The sequence below is a fragment of the Hyaena hyaena genome, unplaced genomic scaffold (genome assembly GCF_003009895.1).
Source record: "Hyaena hyaena isolate Hyena2069 unplaced genomic scaffold, ASM300989v1 scaffold_632, whole genome shotgun sequence".
Taxonomy (NCBI): Eukaryota; Metazoa; Chordata; class Mammalia; order Carnivora; family Hyaenidae; genus Hyaena; species Hyaena hyaena.
This window is the reverse complement of record NW_024081263.1, coordinates 1,071,156-1,096,862: the sequence shown is the minus strand read 5'-3', so window position 1 is coordinate 1,096,862 and position 25,707 is coordinate 1,071,156. Positions and strand designations below refer to the sequence as shown.

The following is a 25,707-nucleotide window of genomic DNA, read 5'->3' as shown; positions in this document are numbered from 1 at the left end:
CATGAACCATGAGATCATGACCTGAGCGGAAGTCAGATGCTTAACTGACTGAGCCATTCAGGTGCCCCTCTAGTCATCACTATTAAGTAGGCCTACTAAAATCAGATGACCTTGGTGGACTCCTCTATGAAACTACCTGCATCTAGCAAGTTGAAGACCACTTGCACTTGCTCATTTTGCTGAACTGATGAGGCTTATGCTGAAGCTAGATGAACATCTCAGGCCCTCAGGCTTCTAAGGGTCTGTGGTTCAGGCCAGAACTAGAATCCAGACAACAACAACTACTTATGGTTTATCTCTTTATTGTTTCTCCTTTTATCAAAACCTGTCACAGCTAGGGGCCAAGAGGAAGTAAAAAAAATTGCCACAAATATTACCCCTTGTCCCCAGTTAGTCCTGCCCCACCCCCCACCCAGGGCTTCGGGCCAACCCTGGGCACACATGATCATCTCCCCCCACCCTCAGCCTTCTCGCAACAATAAATACAGGTGACCGTGATTCGATGAAACCACAACTGATTTCTCCATCTTGAAATGCCCCTGAAGGGGACAAAAAGGAGGCAAAAGAAGTTTAATGCCCATCCCCTCTTGAGGAAGAGTGGAAACTTCTTTCCCCCAAGGGACAGGGGAGATAGAACTGCCCCTGTCAGAATTGCAGCAGCTCTAGAAGCAATCGGGAAGAGGAAAGGTTGGGGTGACAGGGAAGAGGATGTTCTCCAGCAACTTCACGTCTTTGATCCATTCATCCCTTATCAGGTAAGGGGTGGTCCCAGTGTATCAGGGGGCATAAAACGGGGAGCGCTGACAGAGAAGAATCAGGAGGAAGAAATAAAAGGAGGGAGAGCAGTTTGGTGGGGAGAGTGGGGAAGGAGAAAAGGAGCCCTAAAACTCACTGCCCTCATCTTCTTCCAAGAAATGGCATCAACACACAAGAGGTATGAATGAAGAGGGTCTGGAGGAGATTCAGGGCCCCCCGAAAAAAGGAAGAGAGAAAGCAAGGGCCTCATGGTCCCCAGGTCTTCACAGGTGAATGTGCTCCAGTTAGAGCAACAGAGTGTTGGGGAAATGGAGGGAGACGGTGGCAGCGGTCAGGAGATCACAAGAGGAAGTCAGAGCCCAGGGACAGCTTCTCATCCTGCCCAGATGTTGGCAGAATCTGGGTCTTCCGATAAGAAAGCTGAAGTGTGGGGAGGGTCACACTCCAAGGCAGAAAAAAGAGGAACTCTCATTACCGCCGCACCCACCGCCCTCCCCCCTGCCCAGCATCCCTTGGGTTATCGCAGATGAATGCTCCAGTCAGATGCCACGTTGACGCCAGGCTTGCGCAGGGTCAGCACAGAGGTCTCAGGGTCATGCTGGAAGGAAAGGCGGCTTTCGGGAGATCCTGGTGGAAAAAAAAGAAAGAGTTCCACGGCTACAGCAACGGCTTATGGCACAGCACCTACTTTCTTATCGGCAAGGTGTCCCCACCCCAGGGGCCAGCCCTGCCCCTCACCTTTTGCCTGGAGTACCACGGCCGCTGGCTTTCCGGCCCCTATTATCACCACCCGCTCAATCCAGATGGGCGTCTCAAAGTGGCCTGTGGGGTCCGCTGAGCTAGAGGGAGCAAAAGCAGGCGCCCGTCAGAGAGAAAGATGTCAGAGCAGAAAGGAGGAGGAGACCCCGAACAAGGTCATAGCGAGAGGGGAGCACAGTGAGCGGTGAGCACCCCCAAGGCTACCAAGGAGGAAGGGGCGCTTCGTTACCTGGAGACCAGGGTGTTGCCAGAGAATGAGAACCGCCGCAGCAGGAACTCATGGCGAGTCTGATAGTTGAACGTGTGCCCATCATCTAGAAACAGCTCTCCTTGGGCGGTACCCTGAGCAGGAGGTGGGATGGGTGAGAGCCTGGGCCCAAGACAGAGTGAGGGGCACTCCCCGGGGGACTGAAGCCTGGGGAGGGAGCAGAGGCCCGATGGGACGCCCTGCCCACGTGCTCACCTGGGGACTGAGAGCAACGAAAAGAGTGATGGGGTCCTCCTTCATGCAGTCGGAAGCACGCCGCACCCGCATCCATCGGGGGATAATGGTCCCTCCACGCTGGAACACGGGGATCTAGGGCGAGAGCAGTGCTGGGACAAAGTCGCCCCACTGTCGATCCTGGGCCCTGCAGCGTCTCTTGCTCTTCCCCATCTGTGCCCACTTAGGTCCTGGACCCCGAAGCACACACTCTCTGCTTCTGGAAACTTGCAGGCAGATGGAGCTGGCAGCTGGGCCGGGCATACTCACACTGCTTAGGGTGACAGGCAGATACAGGGTCTGGGGGCCATAGTGCTTCTGGTAGCTCTGAATGTCGTACCACACCTGTGGATGGCAGGAGATAACTCGGTCACTCACTGCACAGGCCCCCAACCTATTTACCCTCTTTGGCCTCTACCACCTTTCCCCACCACACTCTTTCTTCCTTAACTCACCTCCCCTTGGCCAGGCAGATAGACCTGCACGCCATGAGCCCCGGAGTCTGATACAGGGTGAACCAGTAACGCATCCCCTAAGACACACCAGAATCAACTGTGAACTTGGGGGGTCGGTTCCCAGACAGGGAGCACCAGAATGCCTGCCCAGCCTCACTCGCTCCTCCCTTCCCTGGGCATCCACAGACCCCCCCTCCTCCCACAAGTGCTCACCACTGAGCCCTATCCCAACCCACCATCACCTGCCCTCCCTGTTTCTCACCAAGCAGGAACTGGTCATCTATACTGAAGGTGGTCACATCCTGAGGATAATGCACCCACAGGGGCCTAGGGAGGAAGCAAGACAAGAAAGGAAGACACCTGCTGTCTTGGCCGATGTCAGAGATGCTACCCCAGGAACTGGAGGGAAGAAGAGCACAACCCAAGAGCCTGCGACCAGACGGCCCAACCGAGCTGACGGCCTCAGCCATGCACCCTACCCTTGGGCCAGTTGATGAACTTGCTAACCCATCTCCTTGCCTCCTCCTCCCCCGTCCTGTCTTGAAACATTCTACACGCAACTCTCCAAGGGACCATTTTGTTGTCCTGGATCCGGTGAATTTTCCTCTCCCATGTCATCTTCTACCTGTCCCTCCGGCTCCTTACCCTGAGACACACTGGGCTTTCTACTGCTGGAACACAACAAACTCATTGGCGCTTTATAATTTTTGCACTTGCAGCCTCCTCTGCGGGAACTTTCTTCCTCTAGGTCACAGGAGTCCATCTTCTTCACTCGTCAGGCCACCTCTCACATGCCCTTCTTCTTAAGAAGGCCATTTTTAGAACCTATTTCTATGACCCTGTTTTATTTTTTCAAAGGGCTTATCGCTGTTAGCGATTTTCTTATTTGTATATTTGCATACGTCTGTCTTGCTCCCAAGGACAGAAAGACTCTTGTCTGCCTTGTTTCAGGCTCTGGGGATAGTGACAAACAACGCCTGGCAGTAAGGTTTACTGCTGCTCTTTCCCCTTAGTCTCTTCTTACTCTTGACCTTGAAACGAGAATTTCCCTCTTTTATAAGCTCTTGGTGAGTGACAAGAGAGGCCCAGAGATGGAGCCCGGTCCCCACTGTCCCTCAGTCACCTCAGCCCACTCCACACAGACCCAACTGAATGCCTTACCTCATGACAGGAATGCCTTCACGATGGGCCTGATAGAAGAGAGTGTACCAGAAGGGCAGCAGGGAATACCGCTGGCCCAAGGCGTCTCGGACGATGTCGTGGTACTGAGGAGGCAAGAGCCAGGGCTCTCGCCGCCCAGTGTCCAAGTGAGCGTGTGCCCGGAAGAACGGCTGGTAGGCACCCATCTGGTACCAGCGCACAAGGAGCTCTGGCTCTGGATTTTTGAAGAAACCGCCCACATCCGCTAAGAAAGGAGAAGGAGGAAGCAGGTTGGATAAGGGGGTGCAGGAGGCCTGCTGCCTAGGGAGCTGCCCCGGGCCCCACCCTGGACCCTCAGCTCGCTCTGTTCACGCCAGGGTCCCGTGCCCTCTACTTGCTCCTCTCCCACCAAACCAAGACCCCCAGTTCCTCCCCCTCTCACCTCCACAGAAGGAAAGTCCCACCAGCCCCAAGCTGAGACACATAGGGATAGAGATCTTCAAATGATCCCATTCAGCAGTGTTGTCCCCTGTCCACACGGCTCCTAAAGAAGACAAGGGGCATGGAGCTCGCAGACAGTGAAGGAGCTCCGCGGTCCACACAGCTGCCACATCCGCTGTAGGGCTCCCAGGGTCCTGCTGAGGACGGCTCGGCAGACTTCACAACAGCACCTGAAAGGGGACGGGAACCCCCCCACTCCCTTCGAGTGCCAGGGACGGCGGGGCAGGGGTGCAGTGCGCTGCTCTTAGAGGACAGCTGCGTGGATGGACCGCTCGAAGAAGGTGGCCTCGGTGTGTCACTCTACCGACCTGGCCTTCACACCCCCTGCCACAGCTCTGTTCTCCAAATCTTACCGAAACGCTGGGAGCCGGCAAAGAAAGCCCTGCTCAGGACGAAGGGGCGCTCTAGGCCCCCGGAGCGCAGCACCAGCCCCTCCGCAGTCGCCATGTGCTGGGTGGAGACAGGAGAGGACGGGTGGTGAGGAGCCAAAAGCCTGATGTCATCTGGTGCGAGTTCCCCGGCCCTCGGGCCCTCCTCACTCCGCCACTTACCACATAGAAGCCATAGATGTTATGCACGTCTCGGTGCTCCCAGCCCCCATAATGTTGGGCATCCTTGAGCATGGTAACCTCAGGACCATTGAACACAGATGGTTCGTTCATATCATTCCAGACATAGAGGTTGGCGGCTGAGCCCTAAGTACACAAGGCAGAAAATGGGGACAGAAGGACAAAGGAGAGAAAGATGACGAAGTGGGAGAGAACCCCTAGGAATGCAAAAAGAAGCACTTCTCAGGGTCCTCCCAGGATCAACAAACCTCGGGATAAATACAGGCAGCCAACCACGGCGGGGCTGGCCAGCGGAGAAGGACAAGACCCCAGGAGGCAGGGTGGGAAAGACAGACGTGGGGCGGGGAGGGGCGGCCGTACCTCATAATTGTCAAAGCTGAACATGTTAGCCCACCAGGCCCTCATCGTGGGATTGGTGAAGTCAGGGTAACCGGCCGCGCCTATGACAAGTTAAGGGCGGCTGTGACCCTCCAAGGGGCAAAATGGCTACCACCCTCCCTCCCTGGTTTTGTGACAGCCTCTCCCTCAACTCCGGGCCCGCCTACCTGGCCAGCACCAGCCCTCGTAGTCGGAGCCATCCCGGGTTTTCACATACAGACCCTGGTTCTGCAGCTCTTCGTGTACACGGTAGCCGGAGTCCACCTTGATATGGGGGTCCACGATGGTCACCAGCTGCGGGCAAGGAACACGGGCGCTCAGAGCTCTCCAGCGCTGCTGTGCCTGAGAAGACTGAGCAATGGCCGCAGTCCTCTTACCTTCCGCCTCTTGGAGGCCAAGTGCTGGAGCATGGTAAGGGGCTGGGGGAAACGGCTGGGATCCCAGGTGAAGTACCGCTTGCCGTCAGCATGCTCGATGTCCAGCCAGATGACATCACAGGGCAGGTTGTGATCGTCGAAGCCCTGATCGACTTCCAGCACATCGGCCTCGTCCCGGTAGTTCCAGCGGCTCTGGTGGTAGCCGAGGGAGAAGAGCGGGGGCAATGCCTGGGTCCCTGCAGGCACGGGGGTCACAGTGGGGTCAGGCCCAACCCGGGGCCAACGGGAACACCCAGAAATCGAGGGAAGTTTGTCAGCTAGACAGAGAGCGAACGGCACAGGGCTAGGTAGGAGACTGAGGCACAGGGCTTTTGAAAATGCAGTCGCCCCTTTCAAGAAGATGAGGCCCAGCGAAGGAGGCTGCTGGCTGGCAGAGAGGGGACGCGCGTACCTGTGAGGCTAGCGTACTGCCGGAACACATCGGACACGGAGGGCCCGAGCAGCAGGAAGACATCGATGATGCCACTCTCCGACATCCAGCGGACGTCTGTCTGCGGCGTCTCCCCAGAGCCCTGCAGGTAGTCTAGCATCTTCCCAAACAGGGTCTACAGATGGAACCACAGACACAGGTCTAACAGCCGCCCTCTTCCTCCCTGGCCCGGTGACAAAGCCAATGTTCTCCTCACGCAGCCGGCCCATAACGAGTCACTCTGGGCTGAGATGAAGGGTCCGGACCACACCGTCTAAAGCAGCACTGTCCCCATGCCCAGCATGTGACCACTGCATTTGTTTCCCGGCACTTACCACCACCAAACTCCCCCGGCCTCGTCACATGTCTAACGTCTGTCTTCCACCCTGATGGCGAGGACCTTTCCTACCACAATGAGCAACACATCCCCAGCACCGAGAGAAGTGTCTAGTACGTGATGTGGAGTCAGTAACAAATGTACCAACAGTAAGTGCAGAAAGGGCAGTCCCTTCCCCATTAGTGTGTGTTTTCTGGAAATTTCTGGGGAACTCACAGGCTGCTCCCGAGGCCAAGGGCCCCTTCTCCGCTGCAGTCCCTAAACAGGTACCCCTGTGGGCCTCCCGCCAGCCTCTTCAAAGCAAATGCTCTAGCACACTCGGCTGTCTCAGGCCTGAAGACGCACTTCCTCATTGCTCCCCGCCTGCGCGCTCACCTTCCCTGCGGTGTTAGAAGAGATGTCAACCCAGGTCTCCGCGGCGTTGAGCCAGAAGATGCCCAAGTCTCGATGAGGGCTGTGTGCCAGGAGCACAGGCACAGACCCATACAGGGCCATGGGGTTGTAGAGCTCGTACTGGAATACATCCAAATTGTAGAGGCGATATGGCTCCCCACCCCTGCGGGCAGACAGACAGACTGGCCTTAGGCTGTGGCGCCCACCACCTCCACCCCAGACACAGGTGAGTGACAAGAACAGGCCCCCCTACCCTTACATGAAGAATTTTCCGATCACCAAAGGAGATCTGGCCACAGGAAGTGATTCATGCTTGTCTGGAGCATCCAAACTGCATGGATACCACCCCACAGCCTCAACTTCCAACCTCTCTCCCCCCTCCCCTCCATATCCTGAGGTCACATGGGACTCACTCAGTGACCTTCAGCCTCAGGTTTTCGGCATGCTCAGGGATCCCATACACATGCTCCATGCCTGGCAGAGAGAAGTCCAAACCCACAGACGTGGGGCCTGGAAGGAAAGCAAAAAAGGGGCTCCAGAGCTCCCGTTTGACAAGGAGTCCCTGTGTCGCTGCCCAAGGCTCTCGCAGTCCCTCACCATATGGCTTGCTGTCGGAGTGGGTTTTGAATGTCTCCTCCCAGGCTCCTGGCTCATCTTTCTCTGCTTTCCCCTGGGTCTCCTCTGGCTGTGAGGAGGAAAGCAGACCACCTCCAATCACACACTAGTGCTCTCTTCCCCCACCCTTTTCTAAATTCCGAGGAGGAGACTGAGCTCAAGTTTCCTGTGGGCCTTTCCCCTCGGGCCTCCCTCCCGGCCAGACCTGCCTGGTGCTCCACCCACCTGGCCCACCACTTGCCTTGTCACCGTCCCCAGGCGTCTCCTCAGGCTGGGCCCCACCGCCCTCAGCTGGGTCTTTTGATCCTTGCCTGGAAGGTAGGAGAGCTGTCTGCTCCAATCCAGAGGGGGCAGGGACGAGGGGCTAGTGGAAGGAGGGGTAAGGGAATAGAGAGCCAAGGGTCCAAAGGAACGAAGGCATTGGAGGAAGGGACTAAACGTTAAAGCTTGGTGAGGGACCCCAGTGAGCAGGTAAATGTGCAATGGACGGGGAGAGAAACGAGAAACGGAAATGAGTAAATGCCACCAGGAGGGGCCCTCCACACACAGGACCAAATGCCCAGCCTCTGCCCGCTTCCAGAAGAGGCAGGCAGGATGGCTCTAGTGCCTGCCCTGGGAATGCCAGCACTGGCGATGCTGCCTCTGAGACTCTGGCCGCAACTACTGTCGCTGGGCCTCAGCCTCTTGGCCTGACACCAGAGTTTTACAAAGGCAAGTGGGTCATACCATGGTCAAGCCTCTACGGACATATGCAGGGACTCAAACAAGAGGCTCTGCCAAAGAATGCTCTCAAGGGCAGCTGGCAGCAGCTCTACCTAGAGCCTAAGTGCGCCCCAGCCGAGAGCCCAAAACCCCAGCAACAGACGGCATCTCTCCACCCCTTGGCAAAGCAGGAAGCTCCCTACATTCCTGAAGGACTTCCAGCATTTCACCTTCCCTCTCCCAGGGGGCTCCCAGCTAGGGGAACAGGGACCAGGGACCAGATACCCACACATCAGGGGAAAGAAGGGTGAGGGCAGGGAAGGGCAGGGGAAGGTCTGGGGCACCTTTCCCTGGGGAGCCAGAGTGAAGGGCGGGTAAGGGCAGAGGAACAGATACAGTACCAGTGGCCATGGATTTACCTAGAGAAAAGGCTCTTGATCTTATCCCAAATGCTACCGAGCGTGACACTAACTTTATCCGAGAAACTGGGGCAGGAGGAGATGGGTAGGGAAGGGGAAAAGGAGGCACAAAACCAACACAAAAACAGAAACATAAAAGTGAGTTTCAGTCGACAAACTTCCAGAGGTGGGGGGGTGGGGGGGAAAGAAACAAAACAAAATAAAAACAAAACAAAAACAAAAACAAAAACAAAAAAAGGAAGAAAATAAACCTGGGAAATGTGATGGTGTGAGAGGGGAAGGAGGGAAAGGCAGACCCAGGCAGGCCTCCCAGAGGAGATGCCCAGGGTACACTTCAGAGACAAAAGTGACTTGCCTCCTGGTCTGTACAGGAAATGGAGAAAACTGTGGCCCGGGTCTGCTTCCTATCCTCCCTGAGAGTGGGCTTCTCCCAGCCGCCAGCCCCTATGGTGCTCCTGCCGCCCTGTCTCCTCCCAGGGAACTGGTGCCACACCCACCGCACCCCTAGGCTCTGTCACACGAGGTCCCCTCTGGTCCCAGCCCCTGTACTCACGGGACCCTGGGGGCCCTCTGGTGCTCAAAATCCAAGAGTCCTCGGGCATTGACACTGAGCAGAAGGCTGCGGTCCTCTAGCAGGTCGAGGCGGAACGGCCGCGCCGTCAAGATGATTTTATAGGGTCCCTCAGCCACAGTGAGCTCCACGCTGTTGTCGTCACGGCCAGAGACAGAAAGCCTGGGAAAGAGATTGGAAGGGACACACGGAAGTGCCAAGGGCCAAAAATAGTCACAACACTTCAGAAGAGGGGGGAACTTGTGAAGGGCTATAGGCAGTGTGGACCAGTGCCAAGGACAGACAATTGAAGAAAGGAATCCAGTAAAGGCCAGGCAATGGAGCCAAGCATACCCAGAGGTTTGAAACGTAATAGAGGTAGCATGGCGGTTCGGTGAAGAAAGGAGGACTCTCCAACAGTGAAGGAGGAAAAACAGATTTCGGGAATAGGAAGAAAATGGGATTATATATGTTCCTACCTCATACTAGATACTAATATCAACTCCAGGCAAGTTATGATTCTTTATTTATTTATTTTTTTTAGAGTAATCCCTACACTCAACGTGGGGCTTGATCGGATGACCCTGAGATCAAGAGTCGCATGGCTCTACTGACTGAGCGTGCTAGGCACCCCGGAGGTAAGATTTTTAGAAGAAAATGTAAACTTAAAAAAATATATATATAAACAATTATTTTTCTGACCTTGAAATAGACAATTATTTATACATATCTCAGGAGCTCCTGGGTAGGTCAGTTGGTTAAGCATCTGACTTTGGCTCAGGTCATGATCTTGCAGTTCATGAGCTTGAGCCCCTCATTGGGTGAGCACAAGCCCTGCTTCGGATGAGGTCAAGCCCTGCATTGGCTGAGCTCGAGCCTCACACTGGGGGAGCCCCACTTCTCTCTTTTCTCTCTCTCTCTCCCTTGCTCACTTGAGCCCTCTCTCATTCAAAAAATTAAATAAGTGAAAAAGAAACATAACTTAGGGGGTACCTGGGTGGCTCAGTCAGTTAGGCATCTGACTTCAGCTCAGGTCATGATCTCAAAGCCCACTTCGAATCCTCTGTACCCCCCCACCTCACTTACACACGCTCTCTCTCAAAAATAAACATTAAAAAACAAAACAAAAATACAACCAACACTAGAAGTTAATAATTGACACGTATGACATTAAAATCCAGAATTTCTGCTTATCAAGTCCAAATTGTCTACTTTAGGTATCATGAAAACAAGAAAAGTTGGAGGAACTGTCCCAGTCTAGAGAAGCCTAAGGAGACGTGACAATCTGTTATCCCAGGTGGGCTCCTGGAACAGAAAAAGGGCATGAGGTAAAAACTAAAGAAATCTGAATAAAACATGGACTTTAGTCAGTAACAATAACATTAAGTCATCAGGAATGACCAGTGTTCTGCAGTAATACGAACAACAAGGAAAAAGAGGAGTGCAGGGTACACAAGAACTCTCCTAAGATCCTTGCACTATAGGGTGCCTGAGGGGCTCAGGCGGTTGAGCATCCGACTTCGGCTCAGGTCATGATCTCACAGTTCGTGAGTTCGAGCCCCACATTGGGCTCTGTGCTGACAGCCAGCTCAGAGCCTGAAGCCTGTTTCAGATTCTGTGTCTCCCTCTCTCTCTGACCCTCCCCTGCTCACACTGTCTTTTTCTCTCTCAGAAATAAATAATTTAAAAAAACATACAAAAAAAAAATCCTTGCACTATAGATCTAAAACCATTCTAAATAAAAAAATTCTTTTTCAAGACACCTTTAGGAAAGTAAAAAGCTAAGCTACAAATTGGAAAAGGATACCTACAATATAGGTAAGTGATGAAGGATCAAGACGAATAAATGGGGTGCCTGGGTGGCTCAGTCAACTGAGCATCCAACTCTTGATTTCGGCTCAGGTGATGATCTCATGGTTCATGGGACTGAGCCCCACGTCAAGCTCTACACGGACAGTGCAGAGCCTGCCTAGGTTTGTCCCTTTCCCTCTCTCTCTGTGCCCTTTCCTCACTCTTGTGCACATACATACACACTCTCTCAAAATAAGTAAGTAAGCATAAAAAGAGAGGAAAAAAAAAAGACTAATGAATTTCTGGGGCACCTGGCTGGCTTAGTTGGTGGAGCGTGCGGCTCTTGATCTTGGGGTTATGAGTTCAAGCCCAACTTGGGCACAGAGATTACTTAAAAAAAAAAGAAAAGAAAAAAAGACTAACGAATGTCCACAAATCAGTTAAGGACGAACAATGTAACAAGAGAATGAGGATAACTATGAGCTAGCGTTTCACAGAATTATAAACCAGAGGAACAAATAGACACGTGCAGAGATGCTGTCTCACCAATAACCTGGGAAAGACAAGCAAGCTGAGATCACCACACAGCATCGTTCTACAGCCATTCTATCAACCAAAATTCAGTCCAACAGTACTAAGGGTCGCAGAGGGTGTGGGTCAAAGAGGTCTCTTCTATACTGCCAGTGGAAGTGTAAATTGTCGGCTACTCTGGCTCTACCTTGGAAAATTGTGTTTCCATATTATACAATGCTCCAGCTCCCTTCCTAGCTCTGCCCCAAAGAGAAACTCGTGCACACGGGCACAGAAGACACGGACAAGAGGGCTTAGGCCAACACTCTGAATAGCAGAAATACTGGGAACAACCCAAATGGCCCTCAAAATAGAAAGGGATCAAGGAGGTGGGATATATTCCTATGTTAATATCTACAGCAGTAAACATGAATTTCTAAACCTATGTCCAACAAAGTTATATGAAGCTACATTAAAAAATGTAAATTCCAGGGGCGCCCGGGTGGCTTCGTCGGTTGAGCACCCAACTCTTGATTTCGGCTCAGGTCATGATCTCACGGTTTGTGAGATCGAGCCCCAAGTCAGGCTCTGCACTGGCAGCACGGAGCCTGCGTGGGGTTCTCTCTCTCTCCCTCTCTCTCTCTGCCCCTCTCCTGCACGTGCACGCTTGGTCTCTTTCTCTCTCAAAATAAATAAATAAATGTTAGGGGGAAAAAAAAGGAAATTCCGGAAGCCCACATTTACTAAGTTACTTGCTCTGTAATGCTCAAAATCAAACACAATTGCATAATTCATGGCTTAGGCATGTAAACACAAACATGTCTGTGTATGTATGTTCTTACACATACATGACACAGCTGTAAGAACAAAAAAACAAGGGAATGATAAAGTTGAGAATAACAATCACCTGTGGGGGCAGTCAGGGGCACAGGATAGGGAGAAGTGTATGGTTGGGTTGGGTAAAGGGTATACAGCATAGAGGGTTCACCATATCATTTTCCTAATTAAGTACTTAATAGAAAGCCATGCATGGGGTGCCAGCTCTGTCAGAAAAGTGTGTGACTCTTGATCTTGGGGGTCATGGTTTCGAGCCCCACACGGGGCACAGAGATTACTGAAAAAAAAAAATAAACAAACTTAGAAAAGAAAGAGAGAGCCATACGTGGAATACTCATAATGACAGTATGGCATGACTCAAGAATTTGAGTAATCCTATCCTGAATATCTGAGGAAAAAGAAAAGAAAAAAAAAGTGATCAGAAAGAGAGGGAAGGGAAGAACCAACCACACAGACACTAATGCTGGAGGGCAAGACCTGGGGCCTTGTTTATTTCCTCTCACATCTCCAGCACCTAGCCGGGGCCTGGCACAGAAGCGGAAGCAGTATCTGTTTGCAGAACGAAAGAAGACAAAAAGCGAAAAGAGAAAATACATAAAACAGAGGGAAAGAGGGAGCAAGGTTGAGGAGGGTGGCGAGATGCTAGTCAGCTGTTACCCCAAAGTGGAAAAGAAAGTCAGCCAAATAAAGTTTCATCAGGAAGGAGAAAGGGGCCACGGAAATGGATATGTTTCTCAAGAAAGATTTACCGAGCTGTGGGGGGATCAGCCACCAACACATCTGGCACCCGGTATCGGGGCCGCCGGGGCTCCAGCTCATCAATCCTGATCCGGGTCATGTTCTTTTGAAGCCCCTGGAGCTCCAGCACCAGCAATACCTGTGGGGGCAGAGGTTTGGACGTGGGGAAGGGAGAGGGCTACACCGCAGAATGCCCTCTGAATCCACTCCCTCCTGAGGGATCTCCTCCTTCAGCCCATGACCTAAGGGACCTGAGATCCAAATTCCTCACAAAATCCCAAGATAGCTGGGAAAGGGGGTTGGCTGGCCACAGGTGCACCTTTCCCGAATTACCACTTAGCCATTTTCCCACCCCCACCAGACCCCTCCTTTTCTCCCCTGACCTTGGTGACCTCGTTGAGCAGATGGACTGTGAGGGCATCAGGACCAAGCTGCAGAGAGTCCAGCAGGGCTCGGTATGGAGAGAGGCCGGGCCGTATGCTTCGTTGCCTCCTGCCAAGTGAAATGGGAAGGTGGCAGGGTTCCCCAAAGTTCCTAGGGCCCTCCCTCTATCACCTGAAGGGTCCCCAGGTTACCCTATCTGCCACAGCACCCCCCACATGACCCTATTTTCCATCCCACTCGCCAAGAAATAGCATACTTGCAGAAGGAACTCTCCTCACAGGTCTTAAAGTTGCTTCTATCCACAGCAAGGGTAACTCCCAGACAGATACCTAAACAAGTGAGTACCAAACCTGTCCAAGACCTACGGAGAAAAAAGACAGAGGGAACGATCAGCACAGAGGTCCACCTCCTGAGGTAGAGGCCGCTTCCCACCACATCCCTAAAAGGGGGCAAAGGTGGAGTCTGGTTAAATAAAAAAGAAGGCAGAGTGGACATGGGGCAAAGTGTCAGGCGTGAGGAGCTGGCTCGCTCACACCTTCCCTTCAAAAGGCAGAGGAAGTGGACAATGGGTCTTTGGCCTTCAGAGGCCCTGGTATTGACTCTAGTTTCATCAGCCTCTCAGAGGAAAGGAGAGGTAGCAGCCAGTCCCAGGGGAAGTGGTGGTACCGAGTGAGGAACAGGGAAACAAAGCAAGCCAGGCCTTTCCATGGGCAAGGGCTCAGGGGAGCTAGGGTGAAAATGTTAAGGATGCTAGCATGCTGTCACAATTAATAGAGTCCTAACATCCCCAGCACCCTAGGCATCCTGGGCCTCTGATCTCCACTCCTTATCTTCCAAACAAGTCACTACTACCACTACCTAAGCTTAAAAAAAAAATAAATAAATAACAGCTACATGTACTGAGTCCTAATGTTCCTCCAGGGGCCTGGCTAACTGCCTATATCCCTAGTTTTCATCCCTGCCTGCAGTGTTTTAAATGTGCCAACGCCTGGGTCTCGCTCCAGAGATTCTGACTGAGGTGGCAGGGCCCGGGCATCAGTTTTTGTTTTGTTTTGTTTTGTTTTTAATTTCCCCAAACAACTCTAACAGGCAACCATCATTCAAAACCACTTCTTTATACACACTACCTCTTTTTCATTTCTTTCGTTATTTTCTTGGTGAACACAGGGTTGGGGTTTTTCCGAGAAGGGAAAATTGAGGCTGAAAAGGTTCAATGATCCATCCAGAACTGAAAAGCTCATAAGGGGTGAGACTGAGATTGAACTCAGCTCTGCCTGACTCTGGGGCCCACGTACTTCGTGATACACAATACAGCACACCACCTAAGGAAAGGGCCTGCGTCCTTGAGGACCATTACCTCAAGGTTACCACAAACTGTGGCTTGTGCTATCAAATGTGCTATTAAATGATAGAAAAGGGACTAAAAAGCTTATTTAAAGAAGTTAGTTTGAAAGATATGTTGATCCTAAACCCTAAACAGAGGGTCTCAACCTTTAAGAATTAAGTGCAGATTCCCGGAGTTGTGGAATCTGCATTTTAAACATGTTTTCCAGTGACTGATGTGGGTAATCCAGGAGCACACTCAAGATTCTTAAGTGTTCCCAACAGGAGAGAAAACAAAACACAGGATTCCTTTCTTCTCAGCCTTAAAACTTTGCAATCTGCTAGCTAACAAGGTAGCTAAAGAGTAGGCCTTACTATATACATTGTATCTAGCATCAGCCTCAGTATCCGCTTGGAACTGCTAAACGAAGGAGAATCACCAGAAAGGAGATCAAAGAACACACTCAGCCCTCCAGTGCTAGAAGGATATGCAAAGCAAGTCAGGCCACACAGGAAAGTGAGGAAAACACCAGGCACTGTGGTTTGATAGGCCAACGAGGAATAATTAGTGGCAAAACAAGCAGGAGAAATGCTACCAGAAAACTCAATAGCAAGGCTTCTGGCCCAAGTCTTGAGGGGTGACTGCAGCAGGCACCCTACACCACGGACCCCATGTCTACGTGCCCAAAGCAGCAGGAATCAGAAATACAGGCACTTAAATACCCTCTGGAGTCCTATTTGCACAATCTATAAAATGGGCTTGGAGAAAGGCCAACGAGGATAGGATTTCTAAAAGATCTTTCAAATGTGACCTGTTGGAAGGCTCTAGGTACTCAGGGGTGCCTTGAACGCCCCAGAGCAAGAAGTGGTCACAAGCCAAAGTCAGGAATGAGCCGCAGGGTAAAAGGCACCCGTTTATTGTTTCAGATCACAGGCTTCCAGAGAGCGGAGTTTATAGTCCACTCTTTTTTTCACTGCTGGTGACAGTGCATGCCTCTCCCACCCCAGAACATCCGTTAGGTCCGGGTAAACGCTTTGTGGCGCTGGTGATTGTTTTGAACCGTTTCTGTTTGGGGGTTTTTTTGTAATATAAACTCGAGAGCGCAGACCAAACCATTCGATTGCATGTTGTGTTTCAGCACCATCATCCAGGCAGACCGTGAAGTTAACGTGCCCAGCGACCGTGAATACCGAACAAGCCAGGGTTGGTGTCCACGTGAAGACAAGGGCAGGGCAGGGTCCGGGACTCTGGGGGATAGGGCAAGAAAGGTAGTGCAGGCCGGACAGCAGGCCGCGGTGCTTCCCGGCCGAGGGGCCCGCGGGGCAGTAGGCTGCGTTCCGGGAGGCCCGGCCGCGTCTCGTCCCCCGCCCCGATGGCCCCGCGCACTGCAGGAAGGAGGCAGCAGCGTTAACCGCCGCGAGCCGCCAAGACAGGGGGACGGCTGCGAGCGGCCAAGGCCAAGAAGAGCAAACGGCTGCAGCCCTCCTGAGCCGCCGGGCTGGAGCGGAGAGCCCCAGGAGCAAGGGCCCCCAACGCCGCGCGGATCTACCGCGAGGGAACTGGGGGCGCCTGAGGCCGCCTCCAGAGAGACAAAGGGTGCTCACGAGGCCGGGGGTGACAGAGTTTCAGGAGGACATACAGGAAAGAGAGATATGGGGTTTGGGGGGCCTTGGGGGCGTCCCGGGCGTGCCCCGGGGTTCCGGGCTCCTCACCGCCTCCTACGCGCCGCCACTGCCGCTACCGCCGCCATCTTGTGCCGGGTTTGCTCCTTGACCCCGAGCCTCCCCTCCCCCCACGCGCGTTGAGCCACGTATCTTAGCACCCGCCCCTTCCGGCCTTCTGATTGGCCCGGCCAGAGAACAGCCGGGCGGCTACCCCATTGACAGAGCGCACACAATAAATGCCCGCGGTGGGCGGGGTCAGGGGCGTGGCTTGAGGACGGGGGCGGATTGTTCAGAGCCAGGCGCTGTCCGACTTTGCCAGCTCTTGAGCATCAGACAGAGGCACTGGACTCTGCTTTTCTCAACTCGGCAAATTTTATTTAGAAAAAAAGGTGGGGGAGGAAAAAAGTGACAGCGCTCTTTAGGCCAAGGTTTAGAAGAGAAACCTCCACCTTTCTGCAGCACCTTAGTCCCCTATGTCTCTCACTGCTTAACCTCCTTTGGCTTCCGAAGCATGGAAAAGGCTATGTCCCCTGCCGAAGGAGAGTGGACGGCGAAGGTGCCTGGAAACGGCCAGAGAAAAGCCCCAAGCGGTCAATGTTGCGGTGGAGGACACTGTGCAGAACAGCGAGATGGGGTCCACCCTCACCCCCACCCTCCCTGGAGAAGTCCCGGATGAAGCGGCCACGCTCCGACTGGAAGATGAATTTCTGGGGCAATGGCCCATGCTCCCGGAGAAAGCCCCAGACACTGAGCAGCAGCAGACGCACCTCGAAAGGTGCCAGTTGGCTAAATACCTCGTGCATATTACCCAGGGCTGGTGGCAGGAGGCTTCCCTCAGCCATGACTGCTACCAGGGTGCAGGACGCCTCCAGGTGCCAGGGGGAGTGAGCCGTATCAGGGTGGCGAGAGGCTTCCCAATGACCCAAGAGGGCGGCCAGTAGCCCCCGCAGGAGCACGGAGCAGTAGCACAGGGCTGGGGGAGCAGCTGCCACCAGCTTTAACAGCTCAAAGAGCAGGGGCTGTTCCCGGAAGCGACGGCCAATGCGGAGATCCCGCTCCACGGTGGCCCGGGCGTGCTCCTCGGGGGGCCAGGCTAGCTCAGCACCAGCAGCATCAGGACACACACTCTCCACTAATGTCACTGCCACTGCTTTGGCTGCCTCCGGGCTCAGGGTGGGAGTTCCCCAGCAGCCCCCACATTCAGTACCCCCAGGGGCACTACAGCAGTGCACCAGGAGACTGAGGAGGCTCTGAGTGTTATAGATCACTTCCTGCTGATCCCGCGACTGGACAAACTTGGGTGGCTTTAGGCCACGACCGATGACTCCAGCATGGAAAACTGACCAAATTCCTCCAGGACCTGGCACGGCTGCGGTGTGCCGCCGGTTTGTGTCCAACAGGGAGGCAGAAGCCAAAGGAGCGGAGGCAACTGAAAGAATCTCGTTGTCCCTATCCACTTCCCCTCCAAACAGTTCTGTGTTGCCCCGATGTAAGGCTCCTTCGACTAGCAGCTGCAGGACAGCCTTGAGCCCAGCTGGAGATGTCTGAGAGAGGCGGGTAAGAAGCTGAGAGGCCGAGGCCACACCTGGGGGGCCGTGCAGCCTCAGAGAGGCAAAGAAGCGATGCACTCCAGCTCTCACCAGTCCCAGGAGTTGGGAGGGGGACAGGGCTTCTTGAGGAAAGGGACAAATGGCCAGCAGGGAGGCAGCAGCTTCGGCTACTTCCTCCTCAGGATGCAGCAGGAGAGGAGCCAGGTCAGACAAATGGGCTGACGCAGACTCCCCAAACCGGGCCCCTAGGGCTGCAGGGCCCTCACCACCCTGCTGTTCCCACCCGACTAGCAGTGCCAAGTTGCGCAGGAACCGGGCAGTGAAGGGAGGCTGCAAAGTCCCTGCGTGCACCCGAGCCAGGCAGCTTCGGAAAGCCAGAGGCAGGAGGCCAGAGAGACTGACCACCAGCCCCGCATATAATTGGGTGGCCAGACTCAATTCTTCGGGGCTGCGGGCCCGGCTCAGGAGATGGCCCAAGGCCTCAGGTCCACAGCTAGGCCGAGTGTAGACAGATAGCAGGCCCAGGAGCTGGTGTTGCCAGAGGAAGCGCTTCCGTTCCAATCGTAATGTCTCTCCGCACAGCTCTCCAACATGGTTTCTCAGCGCATCTAAAAAGGGCACAGGGCGGGGCGGTGGTGGAGGGCCCAGCACCCCTTCCCCAGGAGACCCTCCCCGGTGATGAACCAGTTTTTGTAAGTGCAGAAGCAGCAGCTGGATCAGCCGGTCACAGGCCTCACGCACAGGGTCTGGCACAGCCAGGCCTTGGGTGGTAATGACAGAGGCAGGCATGGCCGTGTCCACCAGGAACTGCAAGAGGCGGTAGGCCCCTGCCCCAGAGGCCTGGCTCACCAGGTGCACGGCCAAGTTCAGCATGTTGTCCAGCTCCTCTCGGGGGAACCCCTGCAGATGTTGCTGCAGCTGGCTCAGCACAGCTGGGGGCTTAAGGCAGTCCACCAGCTCTCCAGAGACCGTGCCCAGCAGAGCTGGTGACATGACCGCCAGCTGCAGTAGGAAGGGAACTGTGGCCTGAAGTGAGGGGTCTCCACTCCGGCCCCCGGTGCCCCCTGCCAGGCTATCATGGAACATTCGCAGAAGCTCCCGTCGGATGCTGTCTCCATGGCGGGAGGCCAGGTGCCCTAGGATGCCTACAACTGAGGCAATTTTGGGCACCCGTTTCTCCCCAGGGATAGCAGGAGATCCAGGAAAGGGGTCTATTGAGGGGGTTTGAGAAGAGCTTCCACCACTGCCACCAGCTCCACCTCCAGCCCCACCGTGAACACAGAAATCCTTAAGGCCACAGGAGAGAACTCGGGAGATGATGGTGCCGGGAAAAGAGGAGCCGATGTGGGCCACAACCCAGTCGAAGTGTGGGGAATGTTGGACAGAGGTATCCAGCAAGGCATCCACGCAGGCATCTGGGCAGCTACCAATGAGAGCTGAGAGACACTGAACATAGATGTCCATTAACGTGCGGGTGGCTTGGCAGCCCATCCACAGCTGCAGCAATTCGTTGAGGGAGCCAGTGGCGTGGGGGACGCGCTGGTGCTGGCCTGAGTATGTGCTGCTCAGCTGCCCCATGAGGTCAATGGACCACGCGCTAATCACAGGTGCCCAGGCCTTCGGGTTGGCCCGGATAAACTCAGACAGCACCTGCTGCACTTCCTGCACCACATCTTCTAGACCAGGTCCCCCAGCAGGGACATGAGAAGGTGGGGGTGGACGGAGGTGAGGGGGGCCGGCCACAGGGCTTTCGTCCAAGGCAGCCAGGTGGGCCCGGACGCTCTCATCAAAGACGCCTCGCAAGTGGTCAAGCACGGCAGCCCGAGCCGGTGGCAAAGAGCGGAGCAGGAGAAGACCACAGCGAGCATGTTCCCGGGCCGAGAGTTGGTGGCCCAGAATAGGGTCCACGCCAGTCAGAAAAGCCTTGATTTCCTGGGACAGCTCCTGAGCACTGAGGAAAGCAAAAGAAGCAGACTTAGAGCGTTGGGAGATGGTAGGCACATTACATTCCCTCTGTGAGCTTCGGGTTTGTTTTTTTTTTCCACGTACAACAGGGATACCTGTACTTCAAAAGATAACGTAAGTGAAGCACTTAGGCACCATATCAATTTCCACTAATCACCCCATAAATGCTACCTATTTTTCTTTCAGTATAACAAGAATACCAATGTTAGCTAAGTCATCTTGGGTACCCTTTAAGTACTTTATGTGTATTATTTCAATCCAGACAACAGACTAATAAGCTAGGTACTATATTGATCCCATTGTGCAGATAAGGAAACCCAAGGTTAAGGAATCAGACTATAAGCTCCAAGAGGGTAGTAAACATTTCTGTGCTCCTCAACACTGAATCCCCTTCTACTCAGGTGCCTAGTATATGGAAAGCAATCCATTAAGTATTTGTTGGATCGAGTAAGTATATCTTGTGTGGCCACAACATCTGCTTTCAAAATACCTTTCCAACTTGACTGCCCTCCCCCCAAAACACAAGCACTTTCCTTAAGACCTCCTAGTACCTGTTTCCTCCCTTATTCTGCAAGCATCCTAAGCACACACCACTTGAACCCCACATCAACCACCACCACCTTCCCAGCATTCTCAGTGTACCTAGGGATCACCGTATCCCAAGGTACAGACAAAGTAATGTCTGCCTTTCAACCCTTCCCCTCCCCAAAACGTAGGGTTTCAGTCATAGAGGTTCAGAAGTCAGTGTTATGGGAAGAGACAAAGTCCCCTTCCTCTTACTGCCTTTTCTGCCAAAGACAGCATCTGCTTAGGAGCCGATAGGGCTCCAACTGTGCCCTGATTCTTAAATAAATAAATAGACCACCCTAAGGTAAGGGGGAGTATCTTAGTTGCAGGACAAGGGAAAGGCTAGAGGGACGCATTTTGTGGGCCTAGGTTCTCAGGGAGTCTCCATGAAGTCAGGGGACTCTGGGTTCTCTCGGCTCTAAAAGGGACAGGACAGCTGGGTTCCCAAGAGTTCTGATACCCCCAACTCCTGTGAGCACAAGGCCGGGATCTGGGGTAACCGGGCGCTGGGCGTTGGGGGGGCAAGACCGAGATCTGAGAAGTGCGGGCACTGGAGCCCAGAGTTTTGGTGAGGCAGCCCCTTGAGTTCTGGGAAGACCCGACCAGGAATCTCTAACCCTGAAGCGAGTTCTCGAGGTAGGATCCGGGTTTCTGCCGAGAAAGCTGGGGATCGGCGCAGGGCCGCGCGGTGGGGGAAGATGCCAGGGGCTCTGACTACCTGAGCGGCGCGGGACCGTGGGTGGCCGGGGCAGGCCCGGGAGGCCCTGGGGCCCCGGGAGGGTCGCACAACGCGGACATCCCGGAGCCCTAGCCCGAGCCCGAGGCGGGAGCGGCGAAGCGCAGGTAGCGCATGCGCGCTGACGAGAAACCTGAAAGGAACCAGCGACTAGGCTTCTCAGGAAAACCAGTCCGGCGACGTCCGCGACCCTCATATATTGGTTCCGGGCCGGAGTCGGGATTCCCCGGAGCAAGACTGCGGCTGACAGCAAGAAACCGACCCGCCCGCAACAAAATCATTCTTCCCCCAAAGGGCCTTGACACACAAACTAAAGCTAGCTGCGGCTATTCACACCTGGATTTTTTTTAATTTTTTTTTTAATGTTTTAATTATTTCTAGGAGAGAGAGAGACAGCGCGAGCAGGGGAGGGTCAGAGAGAGAGGGAGACACAGAATCTGAAGCAGGCTCCAGGCTCTGAGCTAGCTGTCAGCACAGAGCCTGATGCGGGGCTCGAACCCACGAACTGTGAGATCATGACCTGAGCTGAAGTCGGACGCTTAACCAACTGAGCCACCCAGCCCCCACCCCCCAGGATTTAATGATTTTTGTCTAAAGCCAAAAATACAAATTAATCAGCTCACGAGGTTTTTCAAAATGAAGCACTGGGAAACATTTTAATCAATAAACAGTGACAATATTTTTTTAAATGTTTTATTTATTTCTGAGAGAGAGACAGCGTGAAGGGGGGGGGGGGTCAGAGAGAGAGGAAGACACAGAATCAGAAACAAGCTCCAGGATCTGAGCTGGCAGCACTGGGCCCGACGTGGGGCTCGAACCCACGAACCGTGAGATCATGACCTGAGCCCAAGTCGGACGCTTAACCGACTGAGCCAGGCAGGCGCCCCTAAACAGTGACAATATTAAATGAATAAACAAATAAATAAGTAAACAGACCGTGACAATGGAGAAAGCAGGTAAAGGAGAGAAGGGAAGGGGAAACGGGGGGGGGGGGGAGACGGAAAGAAGGGGGGGTCCCAAGAAAGGAAAAGGAAAGAGAGGGGGAACAGGAAGCCCAAAATAAATTGTGCTGGCTGGGTTGTGGGTTCTCTCCCAGTCACAGGCTTGCACTACAGTTCTGTTAGTCTCTGTTTAGGCTTTGCTCTCTTCCCAACCTGCCAACTCAGGGCCCTTCCTCTCCCTTGAGGAAAGGGAGGGCGGAAACTATATGCAGAGAACTATGCATTCATCAAGAGCCCCGGTAATGGCCAGTCAAGATCAAGTTTCAGCTGTTGCATTTACTGGTTGTGTACTCTATTTACCCTTTCTGTGCCTATTTCCTCCTCTGGGAATAAGAATGGTAATAGTACAACTACCTCATAGAGTGTTGTGAAACTTGAAACCAGGGAATATGTTCACTGATCCTAAATGTTGGGGTTCACGAGTGAACAGTCAAGAAAGAATTCTTGAGACTTCTTTGGTGCAAAAAAGGGAACATGACCTGTGGGCAAAAAGAGCTGCAGTTGGGTTTGTAAGGAGGGGCTGATGACAAACTTTCAGGTGGGGAGGGGGGATAGGGAGAGCATTAAGTCTCTAAGGAATTTGGACCTGAGGCTTCCAGGATCTTGAGGGGCTAGCTGATGTTAGGAAAAGGTTATTTACTACAGCCTAGTAAATTCTTAGCTGTCAAACCCCTCAGATGTGTATCAGAGGGCCCTATGTTTAGGCGATGATGATTGCTACCATGTATCTTGGGCAGATAGAGATAAAGGAGGTTTTGAAAGGAATTTATTACAGGATCCTGGAGGATACTGTCAAGCTAAGGTTGCCCTTTGTCCCTGGCAACATATTAACATTGAGGCAGCTAAGCTTCCAGAGGAAGGCCACTCTGCTTGTCTCAAGTAATTGCCAATGGGCTATAAGTTTAAAGAAGTTTAATTTTTTTCCTTTTGCCTTTGTTCTCTCCATCATATACTACCCACTAGCAAGATCCGTTCTAGAACAGTAAATATTTCTACTCCTAACACTGCCTCGAACTGGGACCCAACACTTAACCATCCCAGAGCCTCAACTTTTGATCTATAAAAGGAGACTTTTTGGGGTACCTGGGCAGCTCTGTTGGTTGAGCATCGGACATTGGCTCAGGTCATGATCTCACAGTTTGTGGGTTCGAGCCCCACATCGGGCTCTGTGCTGACAGTTTGCTCAGAGCCTGGAGCCTGCTTTTGATTCTGTGTCTTCTTCTCTCTCTACCCCTCCCTCGCTTGCACTCTGTCTTACGCTGTCTCTCAAAAATAATTAAATGTAAAAAAAAATTTTTTTTAAGGAGACTTTTGAAACATGTAAGTTCTCCAGGAATGAAACTATTATGTGGTCCTTGCTCTTAAGGATTTCATAATCTAAAGATGCCTGTTTCAGTGTTGGACAGACACAATCTAGATTCTGATAAATTGTCTGCAATTTATCAGCAATGTAACCCTGAGCGATTGACCCAACTGTTTGAAGCCCATTTCCTTATCTGTAAAATGGGTATTTCTCCTATCTGACAGACTTTTTGCAAAGATCACTTAAGATCACTTATTAAGGGGTGCCTGGGTGGCTCAGCCGGTTAAGTGTACGACTTCAGCCCAGGTCATGATCTCACAGCTCATGAGTTAGAGCCCTGCTTCTGGCTCTGTGTTGACAGCTCAGAGCCTGGAGCCTGCTTCGGATTCTGTATCTCACTCTGTCTCTGCCCCTCCCCTGCTCACACTCTGTCTCTCTCAAAAAAAAAAATATTTGGGGCGCCTGGGTGGCTCAGTCGGTTAAATGTCCGACTTCAGCTCAGGTCATGATCTCGCAGTTCGTGGGTTCAGCTCAGGTCATGATCTCGCAGTTTGTGGGTTCAAGCCCTGCATCAGGCTCTGTGCTAACAGCCGGCTTGGAACCTAGAGCCTGTTTCAGATTCTGTGTCTCCCTCTTTCTCTGACCCTCCCCTGCTCGCTCGCTCGCTCGCTCTCTCAGAAATAAATAAAATATTTTTTAAAAATTTAAAGGGGCGCCTGGGTGGCTTAGTCGGTTGAGTGTCCGACTTTCGCTTAGGTCATGATCTCGCGGTTCGTGGGTTCGAGCCCCGCGTCGGGCTCTGTGCTGACTGCCAGCTCAGAGCCTGGAGCCTTTTTCGGTCTGTGACTCCCTCTCTCTCTGACCCTCCCCTGCTCACGCTGTCTCTCTCTCTCCTAGAAATAAATAAAACATAAAAAAAAAAATAAAAATAAAAATTTAAAAATAAAAACATATTTAAAAAAATTTAAATTAGGGGTGCCTGAGTGGCTTTGTTGGTTGGGCGTCTGACTTCGGCTCAGGTCATGATCTCACGGTTTGTGGGTTCGAGCCCCGCCTCGGGCTCTGTGCTAACAGCTGGCTCGGAGCCTGGAGCTGTTTCAGATTCTGTGTCTCCCTCTCTGACCCTCCCCTGCTCACGCTGTCTCTGAGAGATAAATAAAACATTTTTAAAAAATAAAAAAATAAAAGAAGTACATGATCCTTGATTAGCTCCTGGATTGAGGGGGAAAACAGCTATAAAGAATATTATTGGAGGGGCTCCTGGGTGCCTCAGTAGGTTGAGCGTCCCACTCTTCATTTCTGCTCAGGTTGTAGTCCTAGGGTTGTGGGATTGGGCTGTGCCAGCCTCCCTGAGATTCTCTCTCCCTATGCCCCTCTCCCCTGCTCACACTCTCTCAAAAAAAAAAAAACAAAAAAACATATATATATATATAATTGGTATTATTGGAACAACTAAGGAAATTCAAATATGAAAACCTCAGTATTAGCTAATGTCAAATGTCTTCATAGTATTAATAGTGTGATAGTAGTATTTTGGCTATATAAAATAATGTTCTGTGGCACATGGGTGGCTCAGTCGGTTAAGCAACCAACTCTTGACTTTGATTTCCTCTCAGGTCATGATCTTATAGTTGGTAAGATGGGAGTCCTGAGTGGGACTCCTTATGGAGCCTGCTTGGGATTCTCTCTCTCCTCTCTGCTTCTTCTGTTCTCTCTCAAAAAAAAACACAACACAACACAACAAAAACCTTAAAAAAAAATGTTCTTGAGGGTAAAAATTTCATCTGCAATTGACCTTCAAGTGAGTCAGCAAAGACACATGCATACATATTTACAAGTGCATAGAGATAAAACAAGTGTTGACAAATGCTAAAAACTGGTAAATCTAAGTAGAATGCATTTATAAACGTTCATTGTAGTAATTTCTTTCCTGAGTTTGAAATTCAAAATATGAAGTTGGGGGGGGGTGTTGGGAGGGCGGGTGGCAGGAGGAAAGGAGGTGCAACACTGGGACCAAACCCTCCCTCTTCCAAGGAAGCTTACACCGATTAAATAGGGGAGATGTCTTTCCCCCCACCCCACCCCGAACACACCTCCACCGAGGCAGCTTTTTACTTTCAAAACACCCCGGCCCTGTCTTCCAACAGTTCTGAATGGTAAATGGGAAAAATAATACTTGGTCTTCACTTTATTAAAAATATAATCCTGGGGTGACTGGCTGGCTGTCAGTAGAGCATGCGACTCTTGATCTCAAGGTCATGAGTTCAAGCCCTGCAAAGAACTTACTTTAAGACAAAAAACTTGGGGTGCCTGGGTGGCTCAGTCAGTTGGGCGGTGACTTCAGCTCAGGTCATGATCTTGCGGTTCATGAGTGCGGATTCTGTGCCTATGTCTCTCTCTGCCCCTTCCCTGCTCTCACTCTCTCAAAATAAATAA

General features: G+C 52.5%; 2 protein-coding genes across 3 annotated transcripts; both read right to left on the bottom strand.

Annotated features, from left to right (window-relative positions):
- Positions 1 to 285: 285 nt before the first annotated feature.
- On the bottom strand, positions 286 to 16,257 carry GANAB (glucosidase II alpha subunit). 2 transcript variants are annotated; one of them, XM_039257680.1, is made up of 25 exons: positions 16,198 to 16,257; positions 13,418 to 13,522; positions 13,161 to 13,269; positions 12,789 to 12,916; positions 8,905 to 9,084; positions 8,352 to 8,417; positions 7,472 to 7,541; positions 7,213 to 7,300; positions 7,029 to 7,125; positions 6,598 to 6,778; positions 5,868 to 6,021; positions 5,417 to 5,652; positions 5,207 to 5,333; positions 5,022 to 5,101; positions 4,644 to 4,787; positions 4,446 to 4,542; positions 4,034 to 4,135; positions 3,613 to 3,856; positions 2,714 to 2,778; positions 2,452 to 2,528; positions 2,267 to 2,341; positions 1,979 to 2,092; positions 1,745 to 1,857; positions 1,495 to 1,595; positions 286 to 1,383 (listed from the first exon to the last, which is right to left on the bottom strand). In XM_039257680.1, exons 1-25 carry the CDS (start codon positions 16,233 to 16,235, stop codon positions 1,274 to 1,276), a joined length of 2,901 nt encoding a protein of 966 aa, XP_039113611.1. In that variant the 5' UTR covers positions 16,236 to 16,257; the 3' UTR covers positions 286 to 1,273. The 2 variants fall into 2 exon arrangements, with proteins under 2 accessions (XP_039113611.1, XP_039113612.1); XM_039257681.1 differs by lacking the exon at positions 8,352 to 8,417.
- Positions 16,258 to 16,502: 245 nt separating this feature from the next.
- Positions 16,503 to 21,066, bottom strand: INTS5 (integrator complex subunit 5). The gene is made up of 2 exons (XM_039257733.1): positions 20,950 to 21,066; positions 16,503 to 19,650 (listed from the first exon to the last, which is right to left on the bottom strand). The coding sequence occupies exons 1-2, from the start codon at positions 21,027 to 21,029 to the stop codon at positions 16,671 to 16,673; spliced, it is 3,060 nt and encodes a 1,019-aa protein (XP_039113664.1). The 5' UTR covers positions 21,030 to 21,066; the 3' UTR covers positions 16,503 to 16,670.
- Positions 21,067 to 25,707: the final 4,641 nt, after the last annotated feature.